Source organism: Saccopteryx bilineata, chromosome 10, assembly GCF_036850765.1.
Source record: "Saccopteryx bilineata isolate mSacBil1 chromosome 10, mSacBil1_pri_phased_curated, whole genome shotgun sequence".
Classification (NCBI taxonomy): Eukaryota; Metazoa; Chordata; class Mammalia; order Chiroptera; family Emballonuridae; genus Saccopteryx; species Saccopteryx bilineata.
Window position 1 is genome coordinate 77,179,132 of NC_089499.1, and position 25,911 is coordinate 77,205,042.

The 25,911-nt window shown below is 50.1% G+C and overlaps 1 protein-coding gene across 3 annotated transcripts in view; it reads right to left on the reverse strand.

The window, feature by feature from the left end:
* PTPRG (protein tyrosine phosphatase receptor type G) overlaps nt 1-25,911 on the reverse strand; it is a 926,569-nt gene that overhangs the window by 66,102 nt on the left and 834,556 nt on the right. The window contains exons 13-14 of one of the 3 annotated variants that reach the window (XM_066245729.1): nt 16,103-16,232; nt 1,603-1,689 (exon numbers count right to left, since the gene is read on the reverse strand). In XM_066245729.1, coding sequence (XP_066101826.1) covers nt 1,603-1,689; nt 16,103-16,232 — 217 coding nt within the window. Of the gene's footprint in view, nt 1-1,602; nt 1,690-16,102; nt 16,236-25,911 lie in introns of all 3 variants that reach the window. The other 2 variants (XM_066245728.1, XM_066245730.1) reach the window with 2 other exon arrangements.

Here is a 25,911-nt window from a genome sequence, read left to right on the forward strand (position 1 = left end):
GAGTTGATGTGATGTCTGAGCTGTGTGAGGGGTGTGGCTTCTCTGTGTTAGGAGAGTCACTAGGTGTGTAGTGGACCACACATGCAGTGAGGAGTTGATGTGATGTCTGAGCTGTGTGAGGGGTGTGGCTTCTCTGTGTTAGGAGAGTCACTAGGTGTGTAGTGGACCACACATGAAGTGAGGAGTTGATGTGATATCTGAGCTGTGTGAGGGGTGTGGGCTTCCCTGTGTTACAAGACTCACTAGTTGTGTAGTGGACCACACATGCAGTGAGGAGTTGATGTGATGTCTGAGCTGTGTGAGGGGTGTGGCTTCTCTGTGTTAGGAGACTCAGTAGGTGTGTAGTGGACCACACATGAAGTGAGGAGTTGATGTGATATCTGAGCTGTGTGAGGGGTGTGGGCTTCCCTGTGTTACAAGACTCACTAGTTGTGTAGTGGACCACACATGCAGTGAGGAGTTGATGTGATGTCTGAGGCTCTCAGATTAGATCTCTGACTCTACAGCTATACAGACAGGTTTCTTTTCCGGTTTTCACTCTTGGAGCTTTGAAAATGGATTAGAAACAGAATAGTTTCAATAAGTAAAAATAGATCATAGAAAGAATAGTTGTGTTACCAGCGTCAGCAGTGACTGCCTTTACCTGCAAGGCCAAAAGTGCACCATACATCTTAAACGAAGATAGATCACAGAGCTGCTCATTAATCTTCCGTAATTCTTCTAGCTTACCTTCTCAGACCTCAGAGGTAGACCTTATTATATTGAATGGATATTGAAAATTTCACCAGTAATCTGACTTATCTGCAGATGTTACATCTAGATAAATCATTCCATGTAAAAATTTGAACATAAATTCTATTAATGGGCATAAAGGATTTCTTACAATATTTGATTGATTAGTGAATTATCTTAATTGGCCATTTAATATTAAAATAATAATCACCACATTAATAGTAAGTGAAGTTTGCCAATAATAGTCCGGAAATAGCATCAAGAGGCTCAGGTGTGGTGAGTGAGACCGCAGAATCATGACTTCTAAAGGTTTATTATAAATTTTCCAGGACAATCATTTCTTCCAAATATTCAAGCTATCCAGAAGCTGTGCCTTTAGTTTTAAAATTTCATCCTTCTTATGGAAAAATACATGACACATCCCCATTTACCCACTTTACTCTCCATTTCCTACTCTTCTTCCCTAACTTATCTATATATAAATATTTAGATTCCTTAAAAGATATTTTTCTCTTCGCAGCTAAATGCATGCATAATGTTTTAACTTTAAAACATGCAAACACCTGAAATTTTAGAAAGAAAATGGATGCATCGGACATACAGACACACAAGCAAAGAACACCCCCAATAGGTATCCACCTGGAAACAGAAAGCAGCCCTTGGAACGGCAAAGAGAGCAAAGCAAGCATACGCGGGCACGCTCCGGTGGGGCCAGCTCCCCACAAGCTGCCCTGGTATTCGCAAGTCTTACTTCTGGGGCTGGGTGAGGACAGGTGGGCTTGCGCATGTGCCATCACGGCAACAAAACAAAAGCCCGGCAAGCCAGTCCCAGCACAGAGGCGCCCCCGCTGGAGCTCGACCGTCCCTCACCTGCTCCCCTTCTCTCCTCTCTCCCCAGAGGAAGGCACTTCACGGAAACGTCTGGGAAAGCCCTTCGACTTTATTTTGTTACACCCTCTAAATGAATGGGGAAAAAAAAGACAGACAGAGAGAAAGAGAGAGAGAGAGAGAGAGAGAGAACAGGTGTAGAAGACAGTACTTTCAACTTTACACCAAGGTTTCCATACAAATACCTTCCCTCCCACCTAACACAGGCATCCCTCTCATCAGGACTCCTTTGGGACATTTTCAAAAACGAGCTTACACACAAAGGTGGCTGGTTTTATTAAGAATTTTTATGCTGAGGTATAAAACATGAAATGGGAACTTTGCTCTTAAAAAGCTGTCTTCATATATTAGAAACCTGTATCACCAGAGTATTAACACAAGGCTAAGACTGTTGCATCCAGTCATGGCCCTTCTCATCTGTATGTCTATCTTCCCATGTTTGGCATGCTGTCCTGGCAAACAGGATGGCTTAAAGTAGCACTGGAATGAACAGAACTTCATTAGCAGGCATCTAGTGGGCACCATTTGAACATTCCTTCTGCCACAAACTTCTCTGAATTTAGTGTCTTTCCCCATGCATTTTCTCACTGCTGGTCAATACTTTCCTGACTCACAACAGACTGTGCAAGATGTAGGAGAGGCACTCAGAGGTGTGTGTGTGTGGGGGGAAGCAGCTGTCAGTTATTAATATTCACTAAGCCTGACATTTAGTTTTCTTTTAAAACTTAACTGTAGCATCTGAGACTTGGTTCTAGCATTTTGAAAGATGTCCCTTTGTCACAAGAACACTGGAAAGTGGTTATTTAATTTTCTTTATCCCCTGACTACCTGGGCTCTAGGATGTCACACTGACATGAGTACGATTATTTCCAAATTCTGTTAATAGAACAGCAAAGACAAACTCGGATACATGGAGGTTCTGTTTTGAGGAAGGTCTGATGAATCCCATGCAGAACTCTGAATTCAGGTGTAGAATTCCAAAGAACATTGTTTAACCCCTGATTGACTTAGTAGCTTTTACTTCTAGGAATAAACGTCCTCTAACTCGCCAGCATTAGGTGTTTCTTCTCCCTAATACAGCTTTCTTTTATTTTGATAATTATTAGGCTCCATATTGGGTAAAAGTGCTTGGCACAGGAACCAAAATCAGGAAAAATAAAAACTTGGGAATCTGATTAATAAGGGGGCGGGTGAGGGAGGAGTGCTGTAATTCAGAACTTGTCTCCCTCTATTGAGCACACTCTGGAACTACAACTGTCCCCAAAACACCACGAACATATCCTCAATGTGGCTACAAACATTAATCTGAAGATTCATGACTGTGTTACTGTTTTTGCAAATTTTCATAAAAACTTGAAATTTGCAGCTTCCTAAAATATTTAGACTTCTTTTCAACCCTTCGCCCTAGTCTGAATCCTGCCAGATTCGTTCTTGCGGGAGTTTTGGAGTGGAGCCGGCAGCTCCGCAGTTTCACTCACAGACGCTCACAGGCGCCTGAAACTCCACCCGCAACTGACAACACTTCCCCGGGAAGCACATGCCAGCAAACCAGTAACTCCTACCTTTACCAGGGGGCGATGTGAGCACACCAGTAACTCATACCTCTACACCCCAGGGGGCGATGTGAGCACACCAGTAACTAATACCTCTACACCCCAGGGGGCGACGTGAGCACACCAGTAACTAATACCTCTACACCCCAGGGGGCGACGTGAGCACACCAGTAACTAATACCTCTACACCCCAGGGGGCGACGTGAGCACACCAGTAACTAATACCTCTACACCCCAGGGGGTGACGTGAGCACAACAGTAACTAATACCTCTACACCCCAAGGGGTGACGTGAGCACAACAGTAACTAATACCTCTACACCCCAGGGGGTGACGTGAGCACACCAGTAACTAATACCTCTACACCCCAGGGGGTGACGTGAGCACAACAGTAACTAATACCTCTACACCCCAGGGGGCGACGTGAGCACACCAGTAACTCCTACCTCTACACCCCAGGGGGCAACCTGAGCACACCAGTAATTAATACCTCTACACCCCAGGGGGCGGCGTGAGCACACCAGTAACTCCTACCTCTACACCCCAGGGGGCAACCTGAGCACACCAGTAATTAATACCTCTACACCCCAGGGGGCGACGTGAGCACACCAGTAACTAATACCTCTACACCCCAGGGGGCGACATGAGCACACCAGTAACTAATACCTCTACACCCCAGGGGGTGACGTGAGCACACCAGTAACTCCTACCTCTACATCCCAGGGGGCGACGTGAGCACACCAGTAACTCCTACCTCTACAACCCAGGGGGCGACGTGAGCACACCAGTAACTCATACCTCTACACCCCAGGGGGCGACGTGAGCACCCTAGTAACTAATACCTCTACATCCCAGGGGGCGACGTGAGCACACCAGTAACTCATACCTCTACACCCCAGGGGGCGACGTGAGCACCCTAGTAACTAATACCTCTACACCCCAGGGGGCGACGTGAGCACCCTAGTAACTAATACCTCTACACCCCAGGGGGTGACGTGAGCACACCAGTAACTCCTACCTCTACACCCCAGGGGGCGACGTGAGCACACCAGTAACTCCTACCTCTACACCCCAGGGGGCGACGTGAGCACCCTAGTAACTAATACCTCTACACCCCAGGGGGCGACGTGAGCACCCTAGTAACTAATACCTCTACACCCCAGGGGGTGACGTGAGCACACCAGTAACTCCTACCTCTACACCCCAGGGGGCGACGTGAGCACACCAGTAACTAATACCTCTACACCCCAGGGGGCGACGTGAGCACACCAGTAACTCCTACCTCTACACCCCAGGGGGCAACCTGAGCACACCAGTAACTCCTACCTCTACAACCCAGGGGGCGACGTGAGCACACCAGTAACTAATACCTCTACAACCCTGGGGGCGACGTGAGCACACCAGTAACTCCTACCTCTACACACCAGGGGGCGACGTGAGCACACCAGTAACTAATACCTCTACACCCCAGGGGGCGACGTGAGCACACCAGTAACTAATACCTCTACACCCCAGGGGGTGACGTGAGCACCCTAGTAACTAATACCTCTACACCCCAGGGGGCAACGTGAGCACACCAGTAACTCCTACCTCTACACCCCAGGGGGCGACGTGAGCACACCAGTAACTCCTACCTCTACAACCCAGGGGCGACGGGAGCACACCAGTATCTAATACCTCTACACCCCAGGGGGTGACGTGAGCACACCAGTAACTCCTAGCTGCCCTGAGAGAGAGGATACGTTACCCTAAGAAATCTAAAGAAAGGTGTCGGTTATGTGCACGGACACCTTAACAGAGTTTGCCTTTCCTGAGAAGTGAGCTCAGTTTAAAGAAGTGTCCAAGTCTTCCTTCCCAGCCTGCCTTGTAAGTAGCAGTGAGCATGTTGATTGAAGGGGCAACCTTTAGCGATGAATCTCTCCCTCTCTCCCTGCTTTCAGCTAAAGTCTACAGGTTAGCCTGTTTCAAGAGCTTTGACGGAATCTCAGGGCCAACTCGACAGCAGGGGGCAGAACTGACAGTTTTCTTGAATTCTGAAAGGCCCAAGAGTAGCCATTAGGATAGTTATTGAGCAAAAAGTTACCAGGGATTGGACACATTAGCTGCCACGTGGCCCAGATCTCCTGCACCGGCTGCTGGAGAAAGACGGAAAAGGTACCCCCCTCCAGGAACAGCTGGGGAAACTGAGCCCCCCCCACCTTTCAGCGTCTCAGAGCAAGACAGTTTAACAGCCGTTATCCTGAACTCAAGCCATAAATACTTCAGATCATGAAATGCACCTTAGCTCTCCCCACTAGCTTGACACACTGTCAGATTTTAAAGAGTTGAATTATAAAAATTATTTCTAATGATTAAAAACATTATCAAAATACATCCACAGAAAAAGGGGTTCCAGAAAGAAAGGACTGTCAGGCCCTCACCAGTTTTAGAAAAATATAATGCGGGAATACCAGTGTTCCATGAATAGTCTGTTTGCAGAAAAGATAATGGTGATAGTACAAAACCACCAAAAAGTATGACTTGTGAGCTCGAATTTTTCTAGACTGATAAAAGCTGCATATGAACCTATCCTTTGTTTCTCCTTCCCTGCAGAAGTCGCTGGGACCGACCCAGTGTCTCTGCATAGGTGGAATCGCCTGGAAAAGAATCTTGAGTCTACCAATAAAAGCAGACTTTATTTTGCATAGAGGAAGGGCAGTTTAAGAGCATTTTTTCTGACAGTCCTGGACACGTCACAACTGACTGCCTCTTGGTCAGTTCCAACACAGCTCCCTTTGCCCAGAGCACTTGTTGTTTTTCTCTGTTCTGTAAAAATCACAGCCAAACACTCTCTCATCCAAGAAGCCTATCCTGGCTCCATCTCCCTCCTATCACAGCCCGTGGTGGGTCAGTGCCTTCCCGAGCACAGGCTCTCTGACTATGGGTGCCCACCACTGCAACCTGGGAATTCAACTGTCTGCAGAAGGAGGCCAGGCAGGGAACTGCAGGGAGGGCAGGGATGGGCAGACGTTTGTTAGAGAGGGTGCCCTGGAAAGGGGCCACCGTGGGTCTCTCTGTCCAGCCCACCCATGTCACAGGGATGTGAGAACATCACCGGCTCTCCCAAATGATGGCCAGAACCTAGACAGCTGGGGTTTTAAGCAATATTTTCCTATTTTTGAAATAATTCAGATTTTTTTGTATTTTTCTGAAGTTGGAAACGAGGAGGCAGTCAGACAGACTCCTGCATGTGCCAGACCGGGATCCACCCGGCATGCCCACCAGGAGGCGATGCTCTGCCCATCTGGGGTGTCGCTCTGTTGCATCCAGAGCCATTCTAGTGCCTGAGGCAGAGGCCACAGAGCCATCCTCAGCGCCCGGTCCAACTTTGCTCCAATGGAGCCTTGGCTGCGGGAGGGGAAGAGAGAGACAGAGAGGAAGGAGAGGGGGAGGGGTGAAGAAGCAGATGGGCTCTTCTCCTGTGTGCCCTGGCCGGGAATTGAACCTGGGACTCCTGCACGCCAGGCCGACGCTCTACCACTGAGCCAACCGGCCAGGGCCTGAAATAATTCAGATTTTTTAAAACAATGTCAGCTAAATCAAATCGGCCTGGAGGCCACAAGTATTTGACCTCTATTTGGGATAACCTTTGCTTACTGGCTTATCCCCTCTGTTAACCTACAAGCTCCTTGAAGACAGAAACTCCATCTCCTCACAGAATCCCCAGTGCCCGCCACAAACTAGATGGTTAAGAAATGTTTTGACTGACTAACAAAGGGAGGAATACACAAGGGTCAGCCATAAAGGGTCTTAGGTCAACAAAACCAAACCAAACTTACTAGCTGTGCGATCCTGGGCAAGTCATTTCCATTTTGGAAACTTTCCTCATTGGGAAGGGGGGCAGTCCTGGCCACGTTGGCTATCACGCCTAGCTGCTATGAGGTTAAACAGTGTGATGTGTGCTTTGTATGAATCCCACCATTATGGGTTGCTGTAATTAGTGGTGTTACCCTTTGTCAACTGTTCACAGTCACCTGCATGCAGAAACCATTCCTATTGCACCTGTCTCCTTTGTGGCTTTGCTGGGGAAAAGGAGCAAATTTCTGAGCCAGACCCCATCACTGAGTAAACTGGAAGGGTCAGTGGCCAGAGCACATGGGTGCAGAGTGCCCGGCCACAGCAGCTCTTGAGTTCATTGTTGCTGCTGGGGGAGGACAGGCAGTTTGGAGCTCTATTGGGGCACATGTGGCCAGTCAGTCTACGAGCAAGAGAAGGGTGTTACCACAGGCCCACCTCTCACTTTCACATGCATCTGTTTGTTCGCTAGAGTCTGTTATGCTAACACAACCCCACCGGACATCCAGGGGAGAAAACAATTGCCAAGTCAGCAAAACTCACTTGTTTTCACAAACAGCATTCTTAATGAAGGGCACCAGCAGGTGGCAACACTTCTGAAAGCCTAAAAATGGGAGGGAAAGAGAGACCTGCTCCTCTGTGCCTCAGAAGCTAAGTCGGTACTGACTGGTTTCACTACAGAATTTGTAGGTGGCGTGGTCATATGCTGAGGAGTGATGTGGCTCTCTCAGCCAGAGCATGAAATCCTTCTAATACTAAACTGGAACAAACCTGGGTCAGATGCTACATTTCCCACTTCAGGTTCCTAGCTTTCTATTCCGAGAGTCCATGTAGTTAGTACAGCCCTTTCTGAATCTGAGAAGTAGAGCAGCTCTACCCTTCTGGAAAGTTCTTTTCTAAGCCAGCAATATGGTCAGTAAGATGCTCAATTTGTCATCAAGGTAACTAGCATTGAACAGCTGGGACTAAGAGAAAACAAACAGGCTATATTATTCAACATCAAAATCTAGTCAGCTTCTAGAACACCTGAACAGACAGTTGGTCCTCGGAATTTTTCTTCCATAATTTTTGGCAATTCAAACCATAAGACCTTTTCAACATACAAACATGTGCTATAAAAACAGGCTATGGAAGGAAGTCAATGGCTCTAGGCACACCACTCCTCACTGAGGCAAACAGTGTAGTGATTAAGACGGTGTGCTATGTATGCTATCAAGTTGGCCGGCTTCAAATCCAGGGTCTACCAAAGATCATCAACCCTGTGACCTGGGTATGTCACTAAGCCTCAGTTTTCTGATTTGCAAAACAGGTTGTAATTCCTAGAATTGGAATGCTGATCAGGTGGCAATATTGTCAGCTTGGCACATGTCTGGTATGATAAATATTCAATAAAAGATTCTTGGCTCAGTAAGTCTTCTGGTATATAAAGCCACTTCAAGGGTGAGACTTTGCTGATCAGAGAGGGGAGAGCTATATTCAAAGCAGTTTTCCTCAAGATTCCAGAAGATAAAAACACTCAAGGTAAAAATGTGTTTGTAGTACTCACAATTTTAAGTGGACAGTAACATCTCGCTCACATAGCTAAGCTATTCTCCAGAACAAGCTAGTAAGTAACCAAGCCACATACCCTCCTGTGCTGACTGGACACCCTGAACACAGCGCTTCTCCCAGCACTGACCGAAGGCTGTGCAAATCAAAAGCAAACCTTTCCTAAAATGTCCCCTTTTTCTTTGAGTGACTGCAGCCGCACTACTTGCTACTCCAAGTCCCTTCAGAAAATGTCGCACATTAGTGTACATAAACAGCTCATTGTGGGTTAGGCAGGGGAGCCAGAGCTCAGGGAATGCACTTAAGTCTTTAAAAGGTGTGTTTTATTACCATCTTGAGTATTAAGGCCAAAATGACACACTCCCACAACAATTAAACCAATTTTCTCCCTCATTTCAATAGTAACTATTACAGCTCTGAACCACTGTATGGTTGATATACACTGCAGTATTGAAGAGGCACACATAAGGCATCGCTGACAAGATGACGCAAGCTGTAACTGGGAGGTGATTTTCACTGATTGTATCTTCATTAGCTGCCCCACAACCTTGACCCGTCCCAGGCACTTTGCAGGTATTTCTGCCTAGCTTCATAACAACTTCTGCATTGTCATGGATTTTGGTTCTTATATCTCTTTAAGACAGACCTTTGCAAGGAGCATTCCAGAGGGGACAATAGCATCCTACCTGGAATACCTCGGGTAATATTTTAAATAAATTTCTCCCACAACCACGCTGCTGCCTGTAAAAATACTGCTCAAATAGTCTCTAATGGGCCTCTGTAGATCTTTCAGTTGACAAAGAAAAAAAGTCTCTACCTGTATTTTTTAGCTCTGGCCAGATGTGAAGAGATGAGACTGATGATTGTCCTCCAAAGGTGTCCCTTTCAGGAAACATGCTCAACCTAGTGACACCAATAGGTCTAAATAAATACTTAAGGGTACTCTGGCAGTGGTCATCAAATCCCTATGTGCTCCATCTTATCTTGTGTTCTCAGAGTGTGTGACCATCTCGGGCCCATGGGGAGTGAATGGTGTTGAAGGATTCCACTCTGCACCAGTTACCATATTTCCCCATGTATAAGACGCACCCTGTTCTGAAAAATTTGGGGTCTAAAAGCTGGGTGCGTCTTATACAGTGGTTGTAGATTTTTTTTACTGCATTTCCTGCTTCATCATGCAGATGAGGAGTTGTATGAATTTTATGATGAATAGAACTTGAATTCAATAACTTTATGTAATACATTTTTAAAAAAATTTCAGGCCCCAAAATTAAGGTGTGTCTTATACATGGGAGTGTCTTATACAGTAAGAGCTGTGTGCCTCCTCGGTTTTTCTCTCCGCACTGCAGCACTTTGGAAGACACGTGTTCCAGAAAGAGCCACTTGTGGAGGAGGGCTGCCCAGCCCCCTTGGACTTCAAGTGGGTGAGAAACGAAGCTCGAGTTGTGAGGCCCCCGGGGTGTCGGGGTTACGTCTGCTGCAGCAGCTAGTGAAGCTTCCTCTGGCGACCTGAGTGCAGGCAGCTGACCACCAGGTTTCAGAGCTGTGTTGGGAGGGAGGTGGGGCGGGTCCTGTGTCTCCCCTAACGACTTAGGGGTGTGCTCCTCGGGAACTGCCTTTGGGCCCATCGGGAGCATCACCCAATACAACTTCATTAAACTCTCCCTTCTGGGACCAAAGCGGCTCTGCTCAGTCCGTTCACCTGCAGTTATACTCTATTTAGTTTCATACAGACAATGGGTAACTACTTCTAGGATAAATACTTTGCACTACTTAGATCATTCAAAAGAATAAACTCTAGAAATTCCAAGTTATTTCCGCCAATGTCTTAAGCAATAGACACATGAATAGAAATTATGTAAGGCTGTAGTATGATTACATGTGAAGGACAACATTCACTTAGATCTGCAACTCTGAGCTTTATCAGAGAACAACTTCGTTTTAGGCACACCAGTCCCAGAATTAATACCTACCAATGCATGCCCCGCCCTGGGGTAAGCATGCCCCAGCACTCACACATGACCCTCACATGACCCCAAGGGTGCATTTCCTAGCTCTCTTCTGCAGGTGAGGGCACTGGAGGTGATGGAGGAGCCTTGTCTCAGGCAGTGTTTCTCAGTCTGTTTTCTTTTCACTGCTACCTCTTCCAAGGGTCCTTTACAGACATGTTTTTCCTAACTGCTACCTCCCAATGAAATTTTAACACCTGTAACATATTCTATATCTGTACTTTATACACAGAAAGAGTAAGTTTGTTCACCTCCCAAGAACCTGCTTTGCCCCCCCCCCATGACTGCAACCCTGTTAATCAGGTTCTAAGGTGGCGCACATAGTCAGTGAGCAGCAGCGTGGGGCCCCCGTCCAGGCTGTGTGTCCCTGGGCCCGCGTGGCCCCTTCACACGACGCAGCACGGCATTTTTCTCCTCTCGCCCTCCTGCAGCTTGGGCCCCATCAGTGCCTTCTCCTCATCCTCAGGGCGAGGCACACACCCTGCAGGTGTCCCCCACAGCCGTCAGGACCTGCTCTTGCTGCCGCACACTGCGCTCCTGCGACCCTGCACCACACGCACATGCTTATGACAGGCCAGGCTCCCCTCTGCAGCCTCTCCCCCACGTCCCTGCACCACATGCACTTGCTTATGACAGGCCAGGCTCCCTTCTGCAGCCTCTCCCCCACGTCCCTGCACCACATGCACTTGCTTATGACAGGCCAGGCTCCCTTCTGCAGCCTCTCCCCCACGTCCCTGCACCACACGCACTTGCTTATGACAGGCCAGGCTCCCCTCTGCAGCCTCTCCCCCACGTCCCTGCACCACACGCACTTGCTTATGACAGGCCAGGCTCCCCTCTGCAGCCTCTCCCCCACGTCCCTGCACCACACGCACTTGCTTATGACAGGCCAGGCTCCCCTCTGCAGCCTCTCCCCCACGTCCCTGCACCACACGCACTTGCTTATGACAGGCCAGGCTCCCCTCTGCAGCCTCTCCCCCACGTCCCTGCACTGGCTCCCTTGCTTCAAACCGAGTTTGGGAGTTAGACCCTCCTGGGAGCTTTCCCGGGCCCCACCTGTTCCCAGATCTGGCTGAAGCCCTAACCATGTGCTGTCATAGTAACTTGGACTTGTTTCCTTTTCTATTTTCTATTTTATTTTATTATTATTTATTAATTTCAGAAAGGAAGAGACACAGGAACATCAATCTTTTCCCATATGTGCCCTGACTGAGGATCAGACCAGCAACCTCTGCTTCAGAACAATGCTCCAACCAACCAACCTATCCAGTCAGGTAGACTTACTCCTTTCAAAACTCTCCGTACCCTACTGTATTTACTCTCTGCCATTGGACTGCAAGGGCCTTGGGAAAACCTCACCCCTGGTCGCCAGCCCAGCACAATGGAAGCAAGGGCTCTGTAAGTCCTGCACGAATGGCAGGAGCTGCAGTGGGTCCAATGCGATGCAATAGTAGAAACAGCTTTAGAATTTCTTACATAACAGAACACTGCAAGCTTCCGTATGCACTCTCTCGCCCTGCCTTTGGGACACGACTGGACGTAGCCCTGATTTCTCTAGTCCACAGCGCATGCGTGCCTGACACCGGGCCCCAGCTGAGAACGGGATGGCCATGCTGAGCTCGTGTGCCCCCCTTCCTTCCTTCCCACTCCTCAAGTGGTTATTGCCTGCGATCCAAGTCTGAGTTTGTTTAGTGGAAGTCCCTTCCCTCCCGGTTCCAATTTCCCGGCCTATTTTGGAGTGGACAGTAACTGCTCCTGTCTGCCTGGTACCTCTCTCTGCACCTTGGAGAAACCACTCCTTACCCAGCCTCAGGGCAAGTGGTTTTCAGGGCAGTGACCTCCCTCCTGTGCTCCAGATTTACAGATAAGACCCAGCCCTGACAAAAGACGTCAGTCCCTTTGGCCACCAGAAGGGTCTGGATAGATAAATGACCTGAGTCAATCCAAAGAGACACCATCTTGAAATTACCTGGAAATTTTAGATCAGAAATTCCCTTTCCACTGGGATGGGGGTATGTAAATCCAACCTGGGCCAGAAGGCCTGCTGGACAGAGGGACCACATAGAGAGTTGATCCCAGCAAACAGGGGATGAGAGTCCTGCTGTTCCTGTTCCGACTTCTGAGTCCACCTGGACCCGGGGCTCCTGAACTTCTTAATTTCATGAATCACGCTTGTTATTCCTTCTTGTGGTTAAGGCAGTTTGAAAGAGATGTTTGTTAACTGCAGCCAAAATGGTTCTGATCAACACAGAGGTGAGAATCTTGCCCACTGCTTAGCCCACAGTTTGCGTTCAACAAATGCTAGTTCCCTTTCCCTCCTCTGGGCAAAGGAAGCAGGCGAGCCTGACTGTAAGGCACTGGCACACAGGCCAGGACCCCCACTCCATCTGACTTAGCTGAACATCAGTCACACTCAGCCTTCAGAGCACACAGGTGGGAGGCCTATACCCTAGTGCTTAACCGAGTAAGTTTGTGTTCTAGAGCAAAGATGCCCTGTGTACAGAACCAGGTTCATCACCTCCTGCAGGATCCTGGGCAAGTCACTGCATCTCCATGACCTTCTGGTTCCTTACACATAAAATGGGGACAGCAATAGTCCCTGCCACACAGATCTGTGGTAAGAATCTCATGAGATGGTGCCACCCAACGGTTGGCACAGTGCCTGGTACTGAACAAGAACTCAGGGACATTCACAAGTGCTTACATCACCGCACAATGGAACCTAGTGGAGAAACAGAATTCAGAGACATCGGGTTTCATTTCGTACTTTCCATGAACCCATAAAACTGCATCAAGGACGCAGAGTGAGCATCAGACACCAGAGTAGCAGCTGTGAAGGGTCAGTCCCTGGTGGCAGAGACTGCCACCAGAGCAGCAGCTGTGAAGGGTCAGTCCCTGGTGGTAGAAACTGCCACCGCGAGCTGGTTCCAGGTCGGCCAGCCGAGGATGTGACCCAGAAGGTCTGGGTCTGCCTCCAGGATCTGGCTGTGCCGAGCCTGCCCGCCAGCCTCTGCTCTCACTGCGCCCTGGACGGCGAAGAGCCCTGCTGCCACCCGAGCTTCAGAACGGCGTCGCCAGCAGGAGGCACACCCCTCTCTGGACGGACCAGCTCTCTGTGCGAGCCCCCCGGCGCTTCCTTCCTTCGCGCTAGTGAAAAGCAAGAGAGTCGGACAGAAACAAGGCCTGCCCTCACGCCAACTCATCCGTCTGGATGCCAGTTCAGGTTTATCTTCCTGGCTCTGTAAGAATTTGCTCCTCTGCGCTGGTACGGGCAGTCGGAATTTGGTAAGGCGTGCAGACCAAGGCTATTGGATGATGCTTGAAGCTACAGTTACTTTAAACCAAGCTCTGCACACACATGCACATGCTTGTGTGTGTGTAAAACAAAGTGTAGAGATCATCGTTTTCTAATGAGAAAACACACCTCGAATGGAAGGACCTCCAAGCGCCCTGGCATCCGTTTCACAGCCCCTTCCTACAGCAGCTTGTAGTCGGTCAGAGATCTGTGCTGGGGTAGGCAGACGAACAAGGTGGGATAATCCTGACATCTTTGCTGGAAACTGCTGGGTACATGAACATTTTAATGCTGAGGCTATGTTAGGGCCACCAGCCTGGGGCAGCTGTGGGCCCCTCTGCTCCTGCGTGGGCAGTCAGAGATGAACACCACCCAGTGCCAAGCAAAGCCGACAGCAGAGTCAAGAGGTGCTCGTGCAGACCTTCCATCACTTCCAAGTCCTCAGCTAAACCCATCCTAGCAGCCCCTAGTTTACCAGTGGGCTCTACATACTTTGCAAACCACTTTTCCTGGGGAAGGAATGACAAAGAGGTGAAACTGGTGTCCTAGGCAAACCCCAAAACACATGTAATTCATAATCTGGCTGGTCTGTAGCACTACCAGTGCCACAGACACTGTGAGATGCCTGAGGAAGGCTGAGATGACCCCCTTCCTCTTCCCTTGTTCCACCCAATTGCGAGCAGACCTGAGGATGCACAATCAATCTATCAGCAGCTTCTGTTGATCTTCAATCCGTTCCTGTTTCCTGCGCTGCGACCCTCATCTAAGCCACCACTTCTCGGACTAGTTTGATGGTCTTCCAGCTGGACCCTCTGCTTCTGTCCCTGCTCCAATTCAGTTTCTTTGCAACACAGCAGTCAAGTAATCCTGAAGCTGGATCACAACACTTATGGGTATAAAATCCTACTTATCTTAGAGCAAAAGGCAATGCATTTACTATGGTCCACAGGCTGTACATGACTGGCCTCCCCTCCACCCTGTTTCTTCCTGACTCCCTCTCTCCTACCACTCTCTCCATACTCACATGTTCCAGTTACATCGATCCCTTGCTTTTCCTAGAACATGCCAGACATGCTCCTGCCTCAGGGCCTCTGCACATGCCGTTTCTACTACTTGGAACTTGCCCCAGATGAAGTGCATTTGACTCCCTCTTCCTTTAGAGTTCTACTCAAATATCACTTGCCAGTGCCAGTTAGGCCTTCCTTAACTACTCTGGACACTCATCCCTAAGCCCCAGAATGCCCTTCCCTTTCAAGATTTTGTTTTCTCCATTACATGGTCAACACCATCTTAGGAATTACACAGTTTACTTACTAGCTTTGTTTACTGCCTGACACCCTCACTAAAATGTAAGCTCCACGAGAGAAGGGATTTTTGCCTAGTTTGCTCACTTTTAAATCACCAGTGCCAAGGAAAATGTCTGCCCCACAGCAGGGGCTCAAAAAGGACTGAATAAACTGAGGATGTTGGGATGGAAATATGACACCTGTTCATCACTTATCACGCTTGGTAGATAAAGGAAAGAAGCCTACTGTGCTGGTCCAAGAGGTGGAAAGCTGCCAGGCCAAACAAATGGGCCATCTACCTCCCTCGGCTAAACTGGCTGAGGGGGTGGGTGGGCTGAGAAAACACAGGGCTTCCAAGCAGACACTGCAGCATGCTTCCTGCGGGAAGCAGTAAGAATCAGTTCAGGACAATGGTGACATAAGGGTGGCTTACTATCAGCCATTTTTACCTTATATGTATTAAATGCTACATAATATGCTAAGTGTATTTTTATCACTCAATTTACAGCAACAAGCTATACAAAACTTAACGTACAGAGTTTTCTAATGTGGATATAACAAAGTGAGGCACTGGTCTCAGAGAAAGTAGAAATGCTATAAAACTTACTAACTCATGTGGCAGATTTGGACACTAAAGCTCAAAGTGGGATTTTGTATCCAGGAAGTGCCAGGACTGAGACTTGAACCTGGATCTCCCTGGTTCCTAAGCATAATAAGCCTCGTTGGCACTAAATCCCAGAACCTCATCATAGATGCCTCATCTCACTAGTGGCTCTACCCATTGGCTTCTTCCAGATAGAAGTGGGTCTCCCAGGTGTTGACACTAGAAACATTCCAGCTGCCCTGCCTTACAGAATGAAGGGGCCAAGGGCTTCTGTTCCCTACAGGCCCTCCCACCCCGGGCAGCATGCCTCCCTCAGAGCTCCGCCCCCACACAGGTGCTGCCCGGCTCGCTCACCTCCAGTAAACGAGCACGGCGATGAGAAGGACGAGGCACACGAAGGTCAAGGCTGATACCACAATCAGAGGGATGATCCACTCCATCCTCCCCGGAGAAGGGCGGCTTATCATCCCAGAGGTGTTCTTTTCTGCTGTAAAGAGAAACCATGCCAGTTAGAGCTGGGGGGGGGGCAGTGACCCAGAGTTCTGCTCTGGTTTGGGTGCCTCCAGACACCTGGGCTCCTGCTCTGACTGCCTGACAACAGGAGAGGCCATCTGCGGCCCACACCATTTCCTGCCGAGTCCTGACCCAAACGCGGCCTTTTATACAGGCTTCGTCCTGTATCGGCCATGGGGTGGAGTTGCAGGTAGAATACAAGATTGTGGAAAACAGACACCAGCCTCCCTGCAGGGACATCCCTGGCCCAGAGCAGCCCCTGGACACTGGGGCTGTGCTCCAGCCTGGAGGCAGCACTACACTTGCCCCTGGGAGGGGCAGGGGTGCTCCTTAGGGTCATTAGCACCAGGGCAGAGGAGATGGCGGGATGAGTTTTGCTGAGTTAACCAGCTCTGAAGACAATGTCTTTTGAGCTTAGCAGCCTCCACCTTTCCCCTAGTAACCACACCCCAATTCTGCTTTGGGGAGCTTCCTCTCCCTGACAGTTACGGAGGGACAGTCACCCAAACGTGGGGCTGCCCCGTGTCCCCGCCGAGGACGGGCGTGCCCTGGCCCTGGACCCTTAGCCAGTCATCGGTGGGAAGAGCAGCACAGCCCACCAGGAGCGTCCATGGCTGCGTCGTGCTCAGCACAGAGAGCCCTGGGTCCTGCTTCTCCTCATACAGCTCCGCAGCTTCTCCTTTGGTTCATTGCCCCCACCCCATCCTCCTAAGAGCTCTAAGCCCTGGGTCCTGCTTCTCCTCATACGGCTCCGCAGCTTCTCCTTTGGTTCATTGCCCCCACCCCATCCTCCTAAGAGCTCTACGAAAACAGAAGGCAGGAGGCTGCACTCACGCTGCCCCACACACATCTCTTGCAGCAGCAGGCAGGTGACAGGGGAAGCAGGAAGTGGCCCAGGGCCCTCTCTCAGGCCCACACCACCGCTCCCTCTTACCGGAGCAGCGCCTTCCTCTGTCTCAGGCCCAAGAATTGTCACAGGCCCTAGGGTTCTCCGGGCCGAACCTGCTTTTTCTTTTAGTGTAGGGTAGATGCCCGGAAATCTCCAGGTAGCCCAAATAGAGCTCAGGTGTGGTGTGGGGCTGAGAAGAGCACAGGTGAGCAGAGGCAATCGTGGGAGGCAGGTGATGAGAAAGCAAAGGTTAACTGTGACTGCAGGGAGAAGCCCCTGGAAAAATCCAAGGCTGGCAGCAGGCTGATGTGTGCTCAGCGAGGGCTCCTCCTGCTCTGCAGAAACGAGGCCAGCGCTGAGCCCGCGCACTCCCTCAGCAGGATGGACTGAGGAAGGCTAAACAGGCTGGCTTTCCAAGGAGAGAAGGTGGGCTGAGCAGGAAGGAAACAAAAGTGGCCTTGGGTGCAGATTTTTAGAGGGGCAAGGCCCCTTAGTGTCACAGGGCCTTTCCCCAGCTCCCTTGCACAGAGCTCATCTGGATCACCTTCTGCTTTGTGCAGGGCCCTGGGGCAAAGGCAGGGCCAGGGTTATGCCCAGTTCACAGGTCAGAGGACAGAGGCAGGCAGGTGAGGTGCTCCCTGACTGAAACCCACAGCAGAGCACTTCACGGTTTATACGGAGCCTTCCTAACCGCCCCACCCACTCCTTGGACCCCTAGCTCCACAATTTTGTGAGATGGCTACAAGCAGACCTCAGAAGTATCACAGGTTCGGGGTGCAGACCACTGCAGTAAAGAGTATCATCAGTAAAGCAAATCATAGTCTCTCTGGCTGGTGGAGGGTCTTGCCTTTAGCAAAAAAAATACAAAATCTGTGAATCGCACAAAATGAGGTCTGCCTGTATTTGCCAAGCCCTACTGTGTGCCGGCATAGTGATAGGGGCTGGGGTGCACCAGAATGACCCTATGCCAGGACAGGGGTGAGGGGCCCGAGGAATCATTTAAAGGGGGAGAGGCAAAAAATAATAAAAAAATAAAGGGGAAGAGGGGGACATAGGAATGAGTAATTAGACTGAAATTAATGTGACAACCCAGGATGCATAAAGGGAACAGGAGAAATGGCTGTCCTAGCCCAGGGGTCTGGACATTAGGCAGGGGTCCCTGACATTAGGGTGAGACCTGGGGAATGAAGGGTTGTGAGCCAGCCAAGTGCAGGAAGGTATGTGGTCTGGCCAGAGAGAACTAAAGCAATGGGAGTAGGAGAATGAGGGGGAGGGGGCCTAGCTGGACAGTCAGAGGCCACAGCAGCCAGGGCTTTGTTGGCCAAATTAACAACAGGTTTTAGTCCCAAGGTCAGTGGGAATTACTGCAGAGTTGCAAACTGAGACAGACAAGCTCTGGTGCATTCTCTTCCTTGACATAAAGCTTTACTAGCAAAGCTCTGGGGACTGGCCAGAGGCATCAGAGTTGCAAATGAGAATTATTTCGCAGGGCTCCAGCAGCGGGCAGCCCAGCCAGGCAAGTATCTCAGACCTGGAGGTCCTGATAATGGAAAATGGGGCAGGGGGCATTGACGCTATAGGCCACGGGTCCAGTGAGCTAGAATCCACCCTGGAAGGCCCTCTTGTCCTAGGGGGCCTCCCAGGGTCGTGTTTCCCTCCCTCCCTTCCCACAGAAACAGCTTCTTGCCTGGGTCACCACAGGGCAGACAGATGGGGCAGGAGACAGAAAGCAAACAGCACGTTCCACTTGTCACACCACTGAAAAGGACTCTTGGCCCAAAGAGTCCCTTCACACTGCTATCTCTACACAGTCACTGGAAGCAGCAGCTCGGGGTGCTTCTGCCACCCTAACACCAGTCAACAGCAGCCACTCCAGAATTTCTGGGCCGTAAAGGAGCTTTTGGAGTGATAGTCTAGTTGTGAGGGTGAGTGGCACCTTACATTGTCCCTGAAACCCAGGTGGTTGACATATGTCCTGATAAAGACACAGCTAGCTTGGGGCAGGGCCAGGCTCAAACACAGGTGCCAAAAACCAGTCATTTTCCTAACAATTCTGAGTGCCGGCATGAGAATTTTGGGGGGAGCCAGGGGGTGTACATTTGAAACCCCAAGCTGGACAGTCCCCAAATGGCAGTTTCTGCGGAGATTTCACATCGGCACCAACTTGCGGCACGAGCGAGAGACCTAAGGAGGTTACTTTGACAGCAGTTTGATCTCAACCTCGACAAACAGCAGTTGGATTTGCCCGGGTCTTTCCCATAAAGGCCAGGCACAATTATGAGTGCTACTGGATTTCCATGCGGGGCACAATAAAATTAATTTCATTTTCAAATTCATAGGATTGTTTTGTCTTCATGGTACCAGGAGCCTTAAATGTCATTCAATGCCCACAGGCCCTTGTCACTCTCCTGAGGAACAGCACTGCCCTCGGGAAAAGCAAGGCCTGCCCCATCAGCTCCTGAGGCTCCTATCCCTGTGCCAGCCACACCCAGCCAACCAGTGACCCAGCTGGGCCACAGTCCCGCCTCTCTGCCTTGGTCCCCACCCACCCCACTGCCAGGAATGCCCACCCCTCCTTCCCCCAACTCCTACTAATCCCTCCATTGGTGTCAGGGGCTCCCTACTCTATGAAGCCTCCCCAAGCCCCGGTCTGTGGCATCTCTGGAAGGCAGACTGAAGATCACAGGTTCTAATCCTGGTTCTGTCACTTTTTATGTGACCTTTAACCAAAAGTTAAATCAGTTTGGGCCTGGAAATCATCTGTAAACTGAGACAAGAAGAACCCAGTTCACAGACACGTGGGAAAGTTCAGTCAGAGGAAACTGCTAAGAAGTGAGCCAGGCACTGAGTAACTCTCAGTAAACACTGTCATCGTCGTCATCGTCGCCCTGCACCTCTCTTGCTGACATACCACACCCAATCATCACTGCTCTTTTATCAGGGTAAGGTCCCCAAGCATGGGGCCAATTTCCATCTTTATATGGAAAAGTTCTGTCTCCTACTAGGTAGGCAACTCCAGGCAAGATACTTAACCTCTCTGTACCTCAGTTTCCTCATCTTAAAAGGAGATAACATTGCCTACCCCAAAGCAGAACACCCAGAATACCGCCTGGCCTCCACAGCTCCTGAGGAACATTACCCATTACGACTGCTGTCATCACCTCACCACCCACAGTCTCACTAGTTGTCACCACCACCATCCTCTCCAGCAGCAGCTGAGCATGGCACCTGTGTGTATGTGGCATTCACAGCAGCCTCAGACCTGCGGGGTGTGAACACCAGGGGGCCAGACCTCCAAGTGGGCCGGAGGCACAGCCACCCCACATTCCTGCCTCTCCCAGGAGAAACTTGTCCTGCTGCCAGATTCAATGTGCTGCTCAGTGGGCACAAATGAGAAGGCTAACAAGACCGTGAGCTCCTGGAAACCACTAAGAAGCCAGAACATGCCGCCTGGGCTGGTATATCCTCGTTCCCTTTCTTCCTGAGCCTTCACTCCCGACAAGCCTCCTCAGGCCAGGTCCCCAAAGAGCAAGACATACAGCTAACTTTTCAGTGCAACCAAGTTCCTGTATACCAGCCAGGCAGACCTGATTGCAAATTCTGGCTCAGGCCTTTCTAGCTGGGTGACTCTGATTAAGTCACTGACCCTCTCTGAGTCTCTATTCTCCCCCCATGCTCATCTCTCAGGGGACTTCCGAGGATTAACTGAGATAATCCACGGGAAGAGGACTGTGTACTATGGCTACCTAATTTACAGTGCCACATGCAAAATGAAATCACGGGCCCTGTTTACAAAAATGATGCAAGGGTTTGCAGATGGTGACAGCAGAGCACGTGAGCAGCGCTGGGCCATGGGAGCACAGGGCTCGGTCTCAGCACAGGGCTCTGTCCGTGTGGCCGTGCTAGTCATGTGCGCAGGCGCGGGACCCACAAGGTGGAGGAGCCTGGAGAATGTTCATTCTTCTCCTTTCAATGGATTCAAGCAACAGCGCCGAGTGCACGATAACATTAGATGCTCCCCACTGTTCAGAGCAGCCTGCTTTATTCATAGCATCACGTGTAACCGGCTGCCCCCGGAAGGGCCAGCAGTACTGGCTGCCCAGTCATTGAAGGGTTTGCTTCCATCGTGAAGCCCAAATCCTGACACCAGGATGAGTTAATGCAGCTTCTCCCCGTCTCCATCTGATTCTTCCAGATGGCTCAGGCTTCCCAGCAGGACTAGCCCTTTGATTCCTGCCTGCCACGGGCTGGGTGAACTGACAGCCCCTAGCTGTGTCTGGCTTGGTACCCCTTTACTCCTGCAATTATTATATATTAAATTGCAATTATTATATACCAACATTTAATAAGCAAGAGTTCATATAAAAATCAGCAGTGGAATCGTCTACCGGAAATGCTCAAGGTGGCCAGCACAGGCCTGAGTTCCCACGTGGCAAACACGAGCTGGAACCCAGCAGGACACCCTCCCTGCAGGGGACGTGCCCTCAGTTCCCGTGTCCTCCTTCTTGAGCGCACTCCCTGACGTGCCTTCCCCACAGGACACCCTCCCTGCAGGGGGCGTGCCCTCAGTTCCCGAAGTCCTCCTTCCTGAGCGCACTCCCTGACCCTGACGTGCCTTCCCCAGCCTGCCTCCTCCTGCCACTCCAGGCTGCAGGATGGCGCTCCGAGCAGGGCATCCGAAGAACCACACCAGCGTGGGTCTTCCAAAAAGGCCTCACACTCCGATGCAAGAACCATGGTCCTGAAATCATGAACCCTGCTCAAGAGATGAGACTGTTTCTGCACAAGAGACCTTTCCTAATCTAGCATTTATTTTCAAGGAGATTTCATTTCTCAACCAAATAGAGACTAATCATGCTGCTGCTCCATGGATATGACACGGCCCATTCCCCTCAGTGACCTATTTTCCACACTCTTTCTGGAGTGGCGTCTTGCTGGTCTGTGCGAGGGTGGAATGGAGGGTAACACCGTGCACCACGCGCCCCCCAGAGTGAGCTGCGGATGAAGGAGGGCTGCTAGGGGGTCAGAGGGTCTGAGGCCCGCGGGGCTGAGACTCGGAGAAGGGACCTGTGTCTGAAACGCCTTCCGAATGCAACCTGGAGAAAGAAGCGCACTAAGCCTCCCGGGCATCGACAGGAGGGCAGGAGGTTGGACGGCCCTCCCCCTCGAAAGACACACCGCTGTCCTCTGATCAGGTTCTGTATCAGAATCCAGCAGAACCTGAGTAAAGGGCCTCCATTCTGCGATTTTAAAAAATTTAAAAAAAAGAAAAGAAAAACAGTTTTCAGTGGCATATGTCATCGCTGAATTAATGCTGTTTGCCTTTTACTGGCTTGGCTCTCATCCCAGTAGAAGCAAATAAAAATGGAGTACAATGTGCTATAAATGCTACAGGCGGTGAGGCATCAGATGGACTCATCCGAAACGCTGCCCAGCACACAGGAAGGGCACGACTTCTGCTACAGGACAACCAGCCTACCGTCAAGACTAAATGACCTTGCAGCCAACAGGCCACTACCTGGATAGAGAAAAGCAGGATTCTTTCCCATTTCAAGAAAGACCAAGAGAGGCCCTGGCCGGTTGGCTCAGTGGTAGAGCGTCAGCCTGGCGTGCAGGAGTCCCAGGTTCGATTCCCGGCCAGGGCACACAGGAGAAGCGCCCATCTGCTTCTCCACCCCTCCCCCTCTCCTTCCTCTCTGTCTCTCTCTTCCCCTCCCGCAGCCAAGGCTCCATTAGAGCAAAGTTGGCCCGTGCGCTGAGGATGGCTCCATGGCCTCTGCCCCAGGCGCTAGAATGGCTCTGGTTGCAACAGAGCAATGCCCCAGATGGGCAGAGCATTACCCCCTGGTGGGCATGCCGGGTGGATCCCGGTCAGGAGCATGTGGGAGTCTGATTGCCTCCCCGTTTCCAATTTCAAAAAAATACAAAAAATAAGAAGAAGAAGAAAAAAAAAAGACCAAGAGAGCAACAGTCTGCACACTCATAACTCTACAGCCTGGCTCAATTGTGGGCAACCTGTATTTGTTCTGGGTAAAAGCCACCTGCACCTGTGAATTAAGGCCTCTGCCTTTAAAAAACAAAAACAAACAAACAAAAAACCCCAAAAAACACATAAAATTGACCATTATAACCATTTCTAAGAGTATAGTTCAGCAATGTTAAGTATATTCACACTGCTATTGTGCAAGCAATCTTCAGAATGTTTGAATCTGCAAAACTGAAAACTTGTCCCCATTAAAGTCCCTCCTTCCCCTTCCCTGGCAACAACCACTCTGCTCTCTGGCTCTGTGATGCTGACAGCTCTAGCACTTGGGAGAAGCAGAATATTTGTCTTTTTGTGACTGGCTCTTCTCACTTAGCATGACTTCTTCATGGTTCATCCACACTGTAGCACGTGCAAGAAACATCCTTTTTTAAGACTGAATAGTATTCCATTATGTGTTTATCCATCCATCCGTCAGTGGACATCTGGGTTGGTTCTACCCCTTGGCTACTGTAAATAATGCTGCTATGAATATGAGTGTACATGTATCTCTTCAAGATCCTGCTTTCAATGCTTTTGGGTAGATAACCAGAAGTGAGATGGCTGGATCATAGAGGACTTTCAGTTTTTTGAGGCACTACCACAGTGCTTTCCATAGTGAACACACCATTCTACATTCCCACCAACTGTGCTCACAGGTCACAATTTTTTCACATCCTCTCCAACATGTGTTTATTTTTAGTTTTGCTTTGTGTTTTTGATGGTAGCCGCTGACAGGTGTGAAGTGAAAGGGCCTGGATATCTGTCTGTGACTCTCGGGCCCCAATGTTATCCAAACCACCACTGCAGAGCCGTGAGGACAGTCATGAAATATACACATTCTCCTGCAATGGGACACTGGCTCCGTGTCCCCCTTAACATGTCTGAGCTGGATGAGAATGTCACCCGTTTCCATGTCCATAACCCCTGGAGTTCACACAGAGCCCACTTCATCAGACTCAGACAATAAAATGATAAGTCTGTTGTGACTATTTCAATTAGGTGTTGGAACATAGGGGTGTTCGGTAAATTCCAAGCCCATAATTAGGGTTGTCCTGACCTACCACAATGCTACCACACACTGATGGCTCGGCCACCAGGCGGGACAGCTGTACACATACTGCCATATGTCAGATGCCTCTCCCACCCGGAGTTCCTGATGTCAACCTCTCTGAAACCTGCTTGCTCTCCATGAGTCTGGTCTCCCACACAAAGGGATGTATATATTCTATCCTAGTTCAAAGACCACTCAGCAGTAGATAGAAACTTCCAAGGAGCCAGACACTTTCTGGGAGTAAACTAAACCACACTGGGCCTGAGTAATGCCCAAGCCATGCCAAGCCAGTTCCTTCTGTCACTCCCAAGAAGCGGTGGCCAAGAGCAGGGGCATTTATGGAGGAAACGTCACCCTACAAAGGAAGCTGGCCAACAACACCTGCCCTCAGTAAAAACTGCTTCCAGCTATCGTCACACAAGGGGCTGCTGTGATTTGTTTTCAATAAAGGAGGCTGCATCTCCCCACATGCAGACCCTCCAATGGAGTGTCACAAGCCTGAGCTCTGCCCTGCCTTTGTGAACCTGTACCACTACTTATCTTTGTCCTTAAATTAACTACTATTTTCTCCTCGAGTCAACTTCTTTGAAAAGGAAACTCTGTTGATACTGTGAGTCAGTGTCTCAACCATGGTATAAGTGACTTTGGACTATCCTTCGCATTGTAGGCCATGCTGTCCCCGCCCCAGCATGACAACCGACAATGTTTCCAGAAGTGGCCACATGTCCCGGGACGAAGCGGAAATATCCTAGATGGTTGAGAACCTCTGCCGTGAATGGAAAACAGCTGTCTTTTTTTTAAGGCACACACTCAAATATTCACCTGTTAATGAACATTTCATCCGGAATCACCCTGTGTGGCCCGCTCAGGGAGCAAGCCTCAAACAGGGGAAAGAAAGCACCATGTAGGGGGACTGCCCCGAACTGTGGAGCCAGGGTCCGTGTCACCAGGGCACGTGCCTTACCCTTCCGGGCCACGGTGTCCCCAATGGCACAGGGCAGCACTGTCCGCACAGGCAACCCCAGCCGGAACAAATGGTACCTGGGGACACTAGGGTCTCAATAATCCAAGCTTCCCCAGCTGGGTCCTTGGAGCTGGAGCATGCACACAGGCACCTCCGGTTTTCCCAAAGGGGCGGAGGAGCAGTGGGAGCCCAGCACCCTCCTTTCTGGCTGGACACAGACCAGCGGCCCAAGTCTGACCAGCTCTGTGCAGTCTTAGCTCCTGGGGCAACGGCCATGGCCAGATTTGGCCTGCAAACTGGAGCTTGCTGAGCCCTGAACTGGACTACTCCTGGTTTAGGGCTGGGCTTGCTGAGCCCTGAACTGGACTACTCCTGGTTTAGGGCTGGTCCAGACAGAGGAGGTTCTCAGGGAATGAGTGTTTATACTGGGGTTCTGAGCAAGATTTACTATGGAAAAGAAAGGTTGCCTTGATTTATGGAAATAAAAAAGGAAAATCCTAGCACTAAGTGATGAGTTTATAGACCATGCCAGCTGCGCAATGCTTTTGCTAGGGCATTCTGTACTGCACCCCACCTTGAGGACATTTTTCCACATCAGGTGGATTCTGGGGGTGTCTCCACCACGTGCAGGCTGTGGCTCCTGAGGGAGGGGCCATGTTGGATTTCCACACAGCACACATCCCACAGAGGGGGTCACACTAAGTAGATGCTAACAAGATGC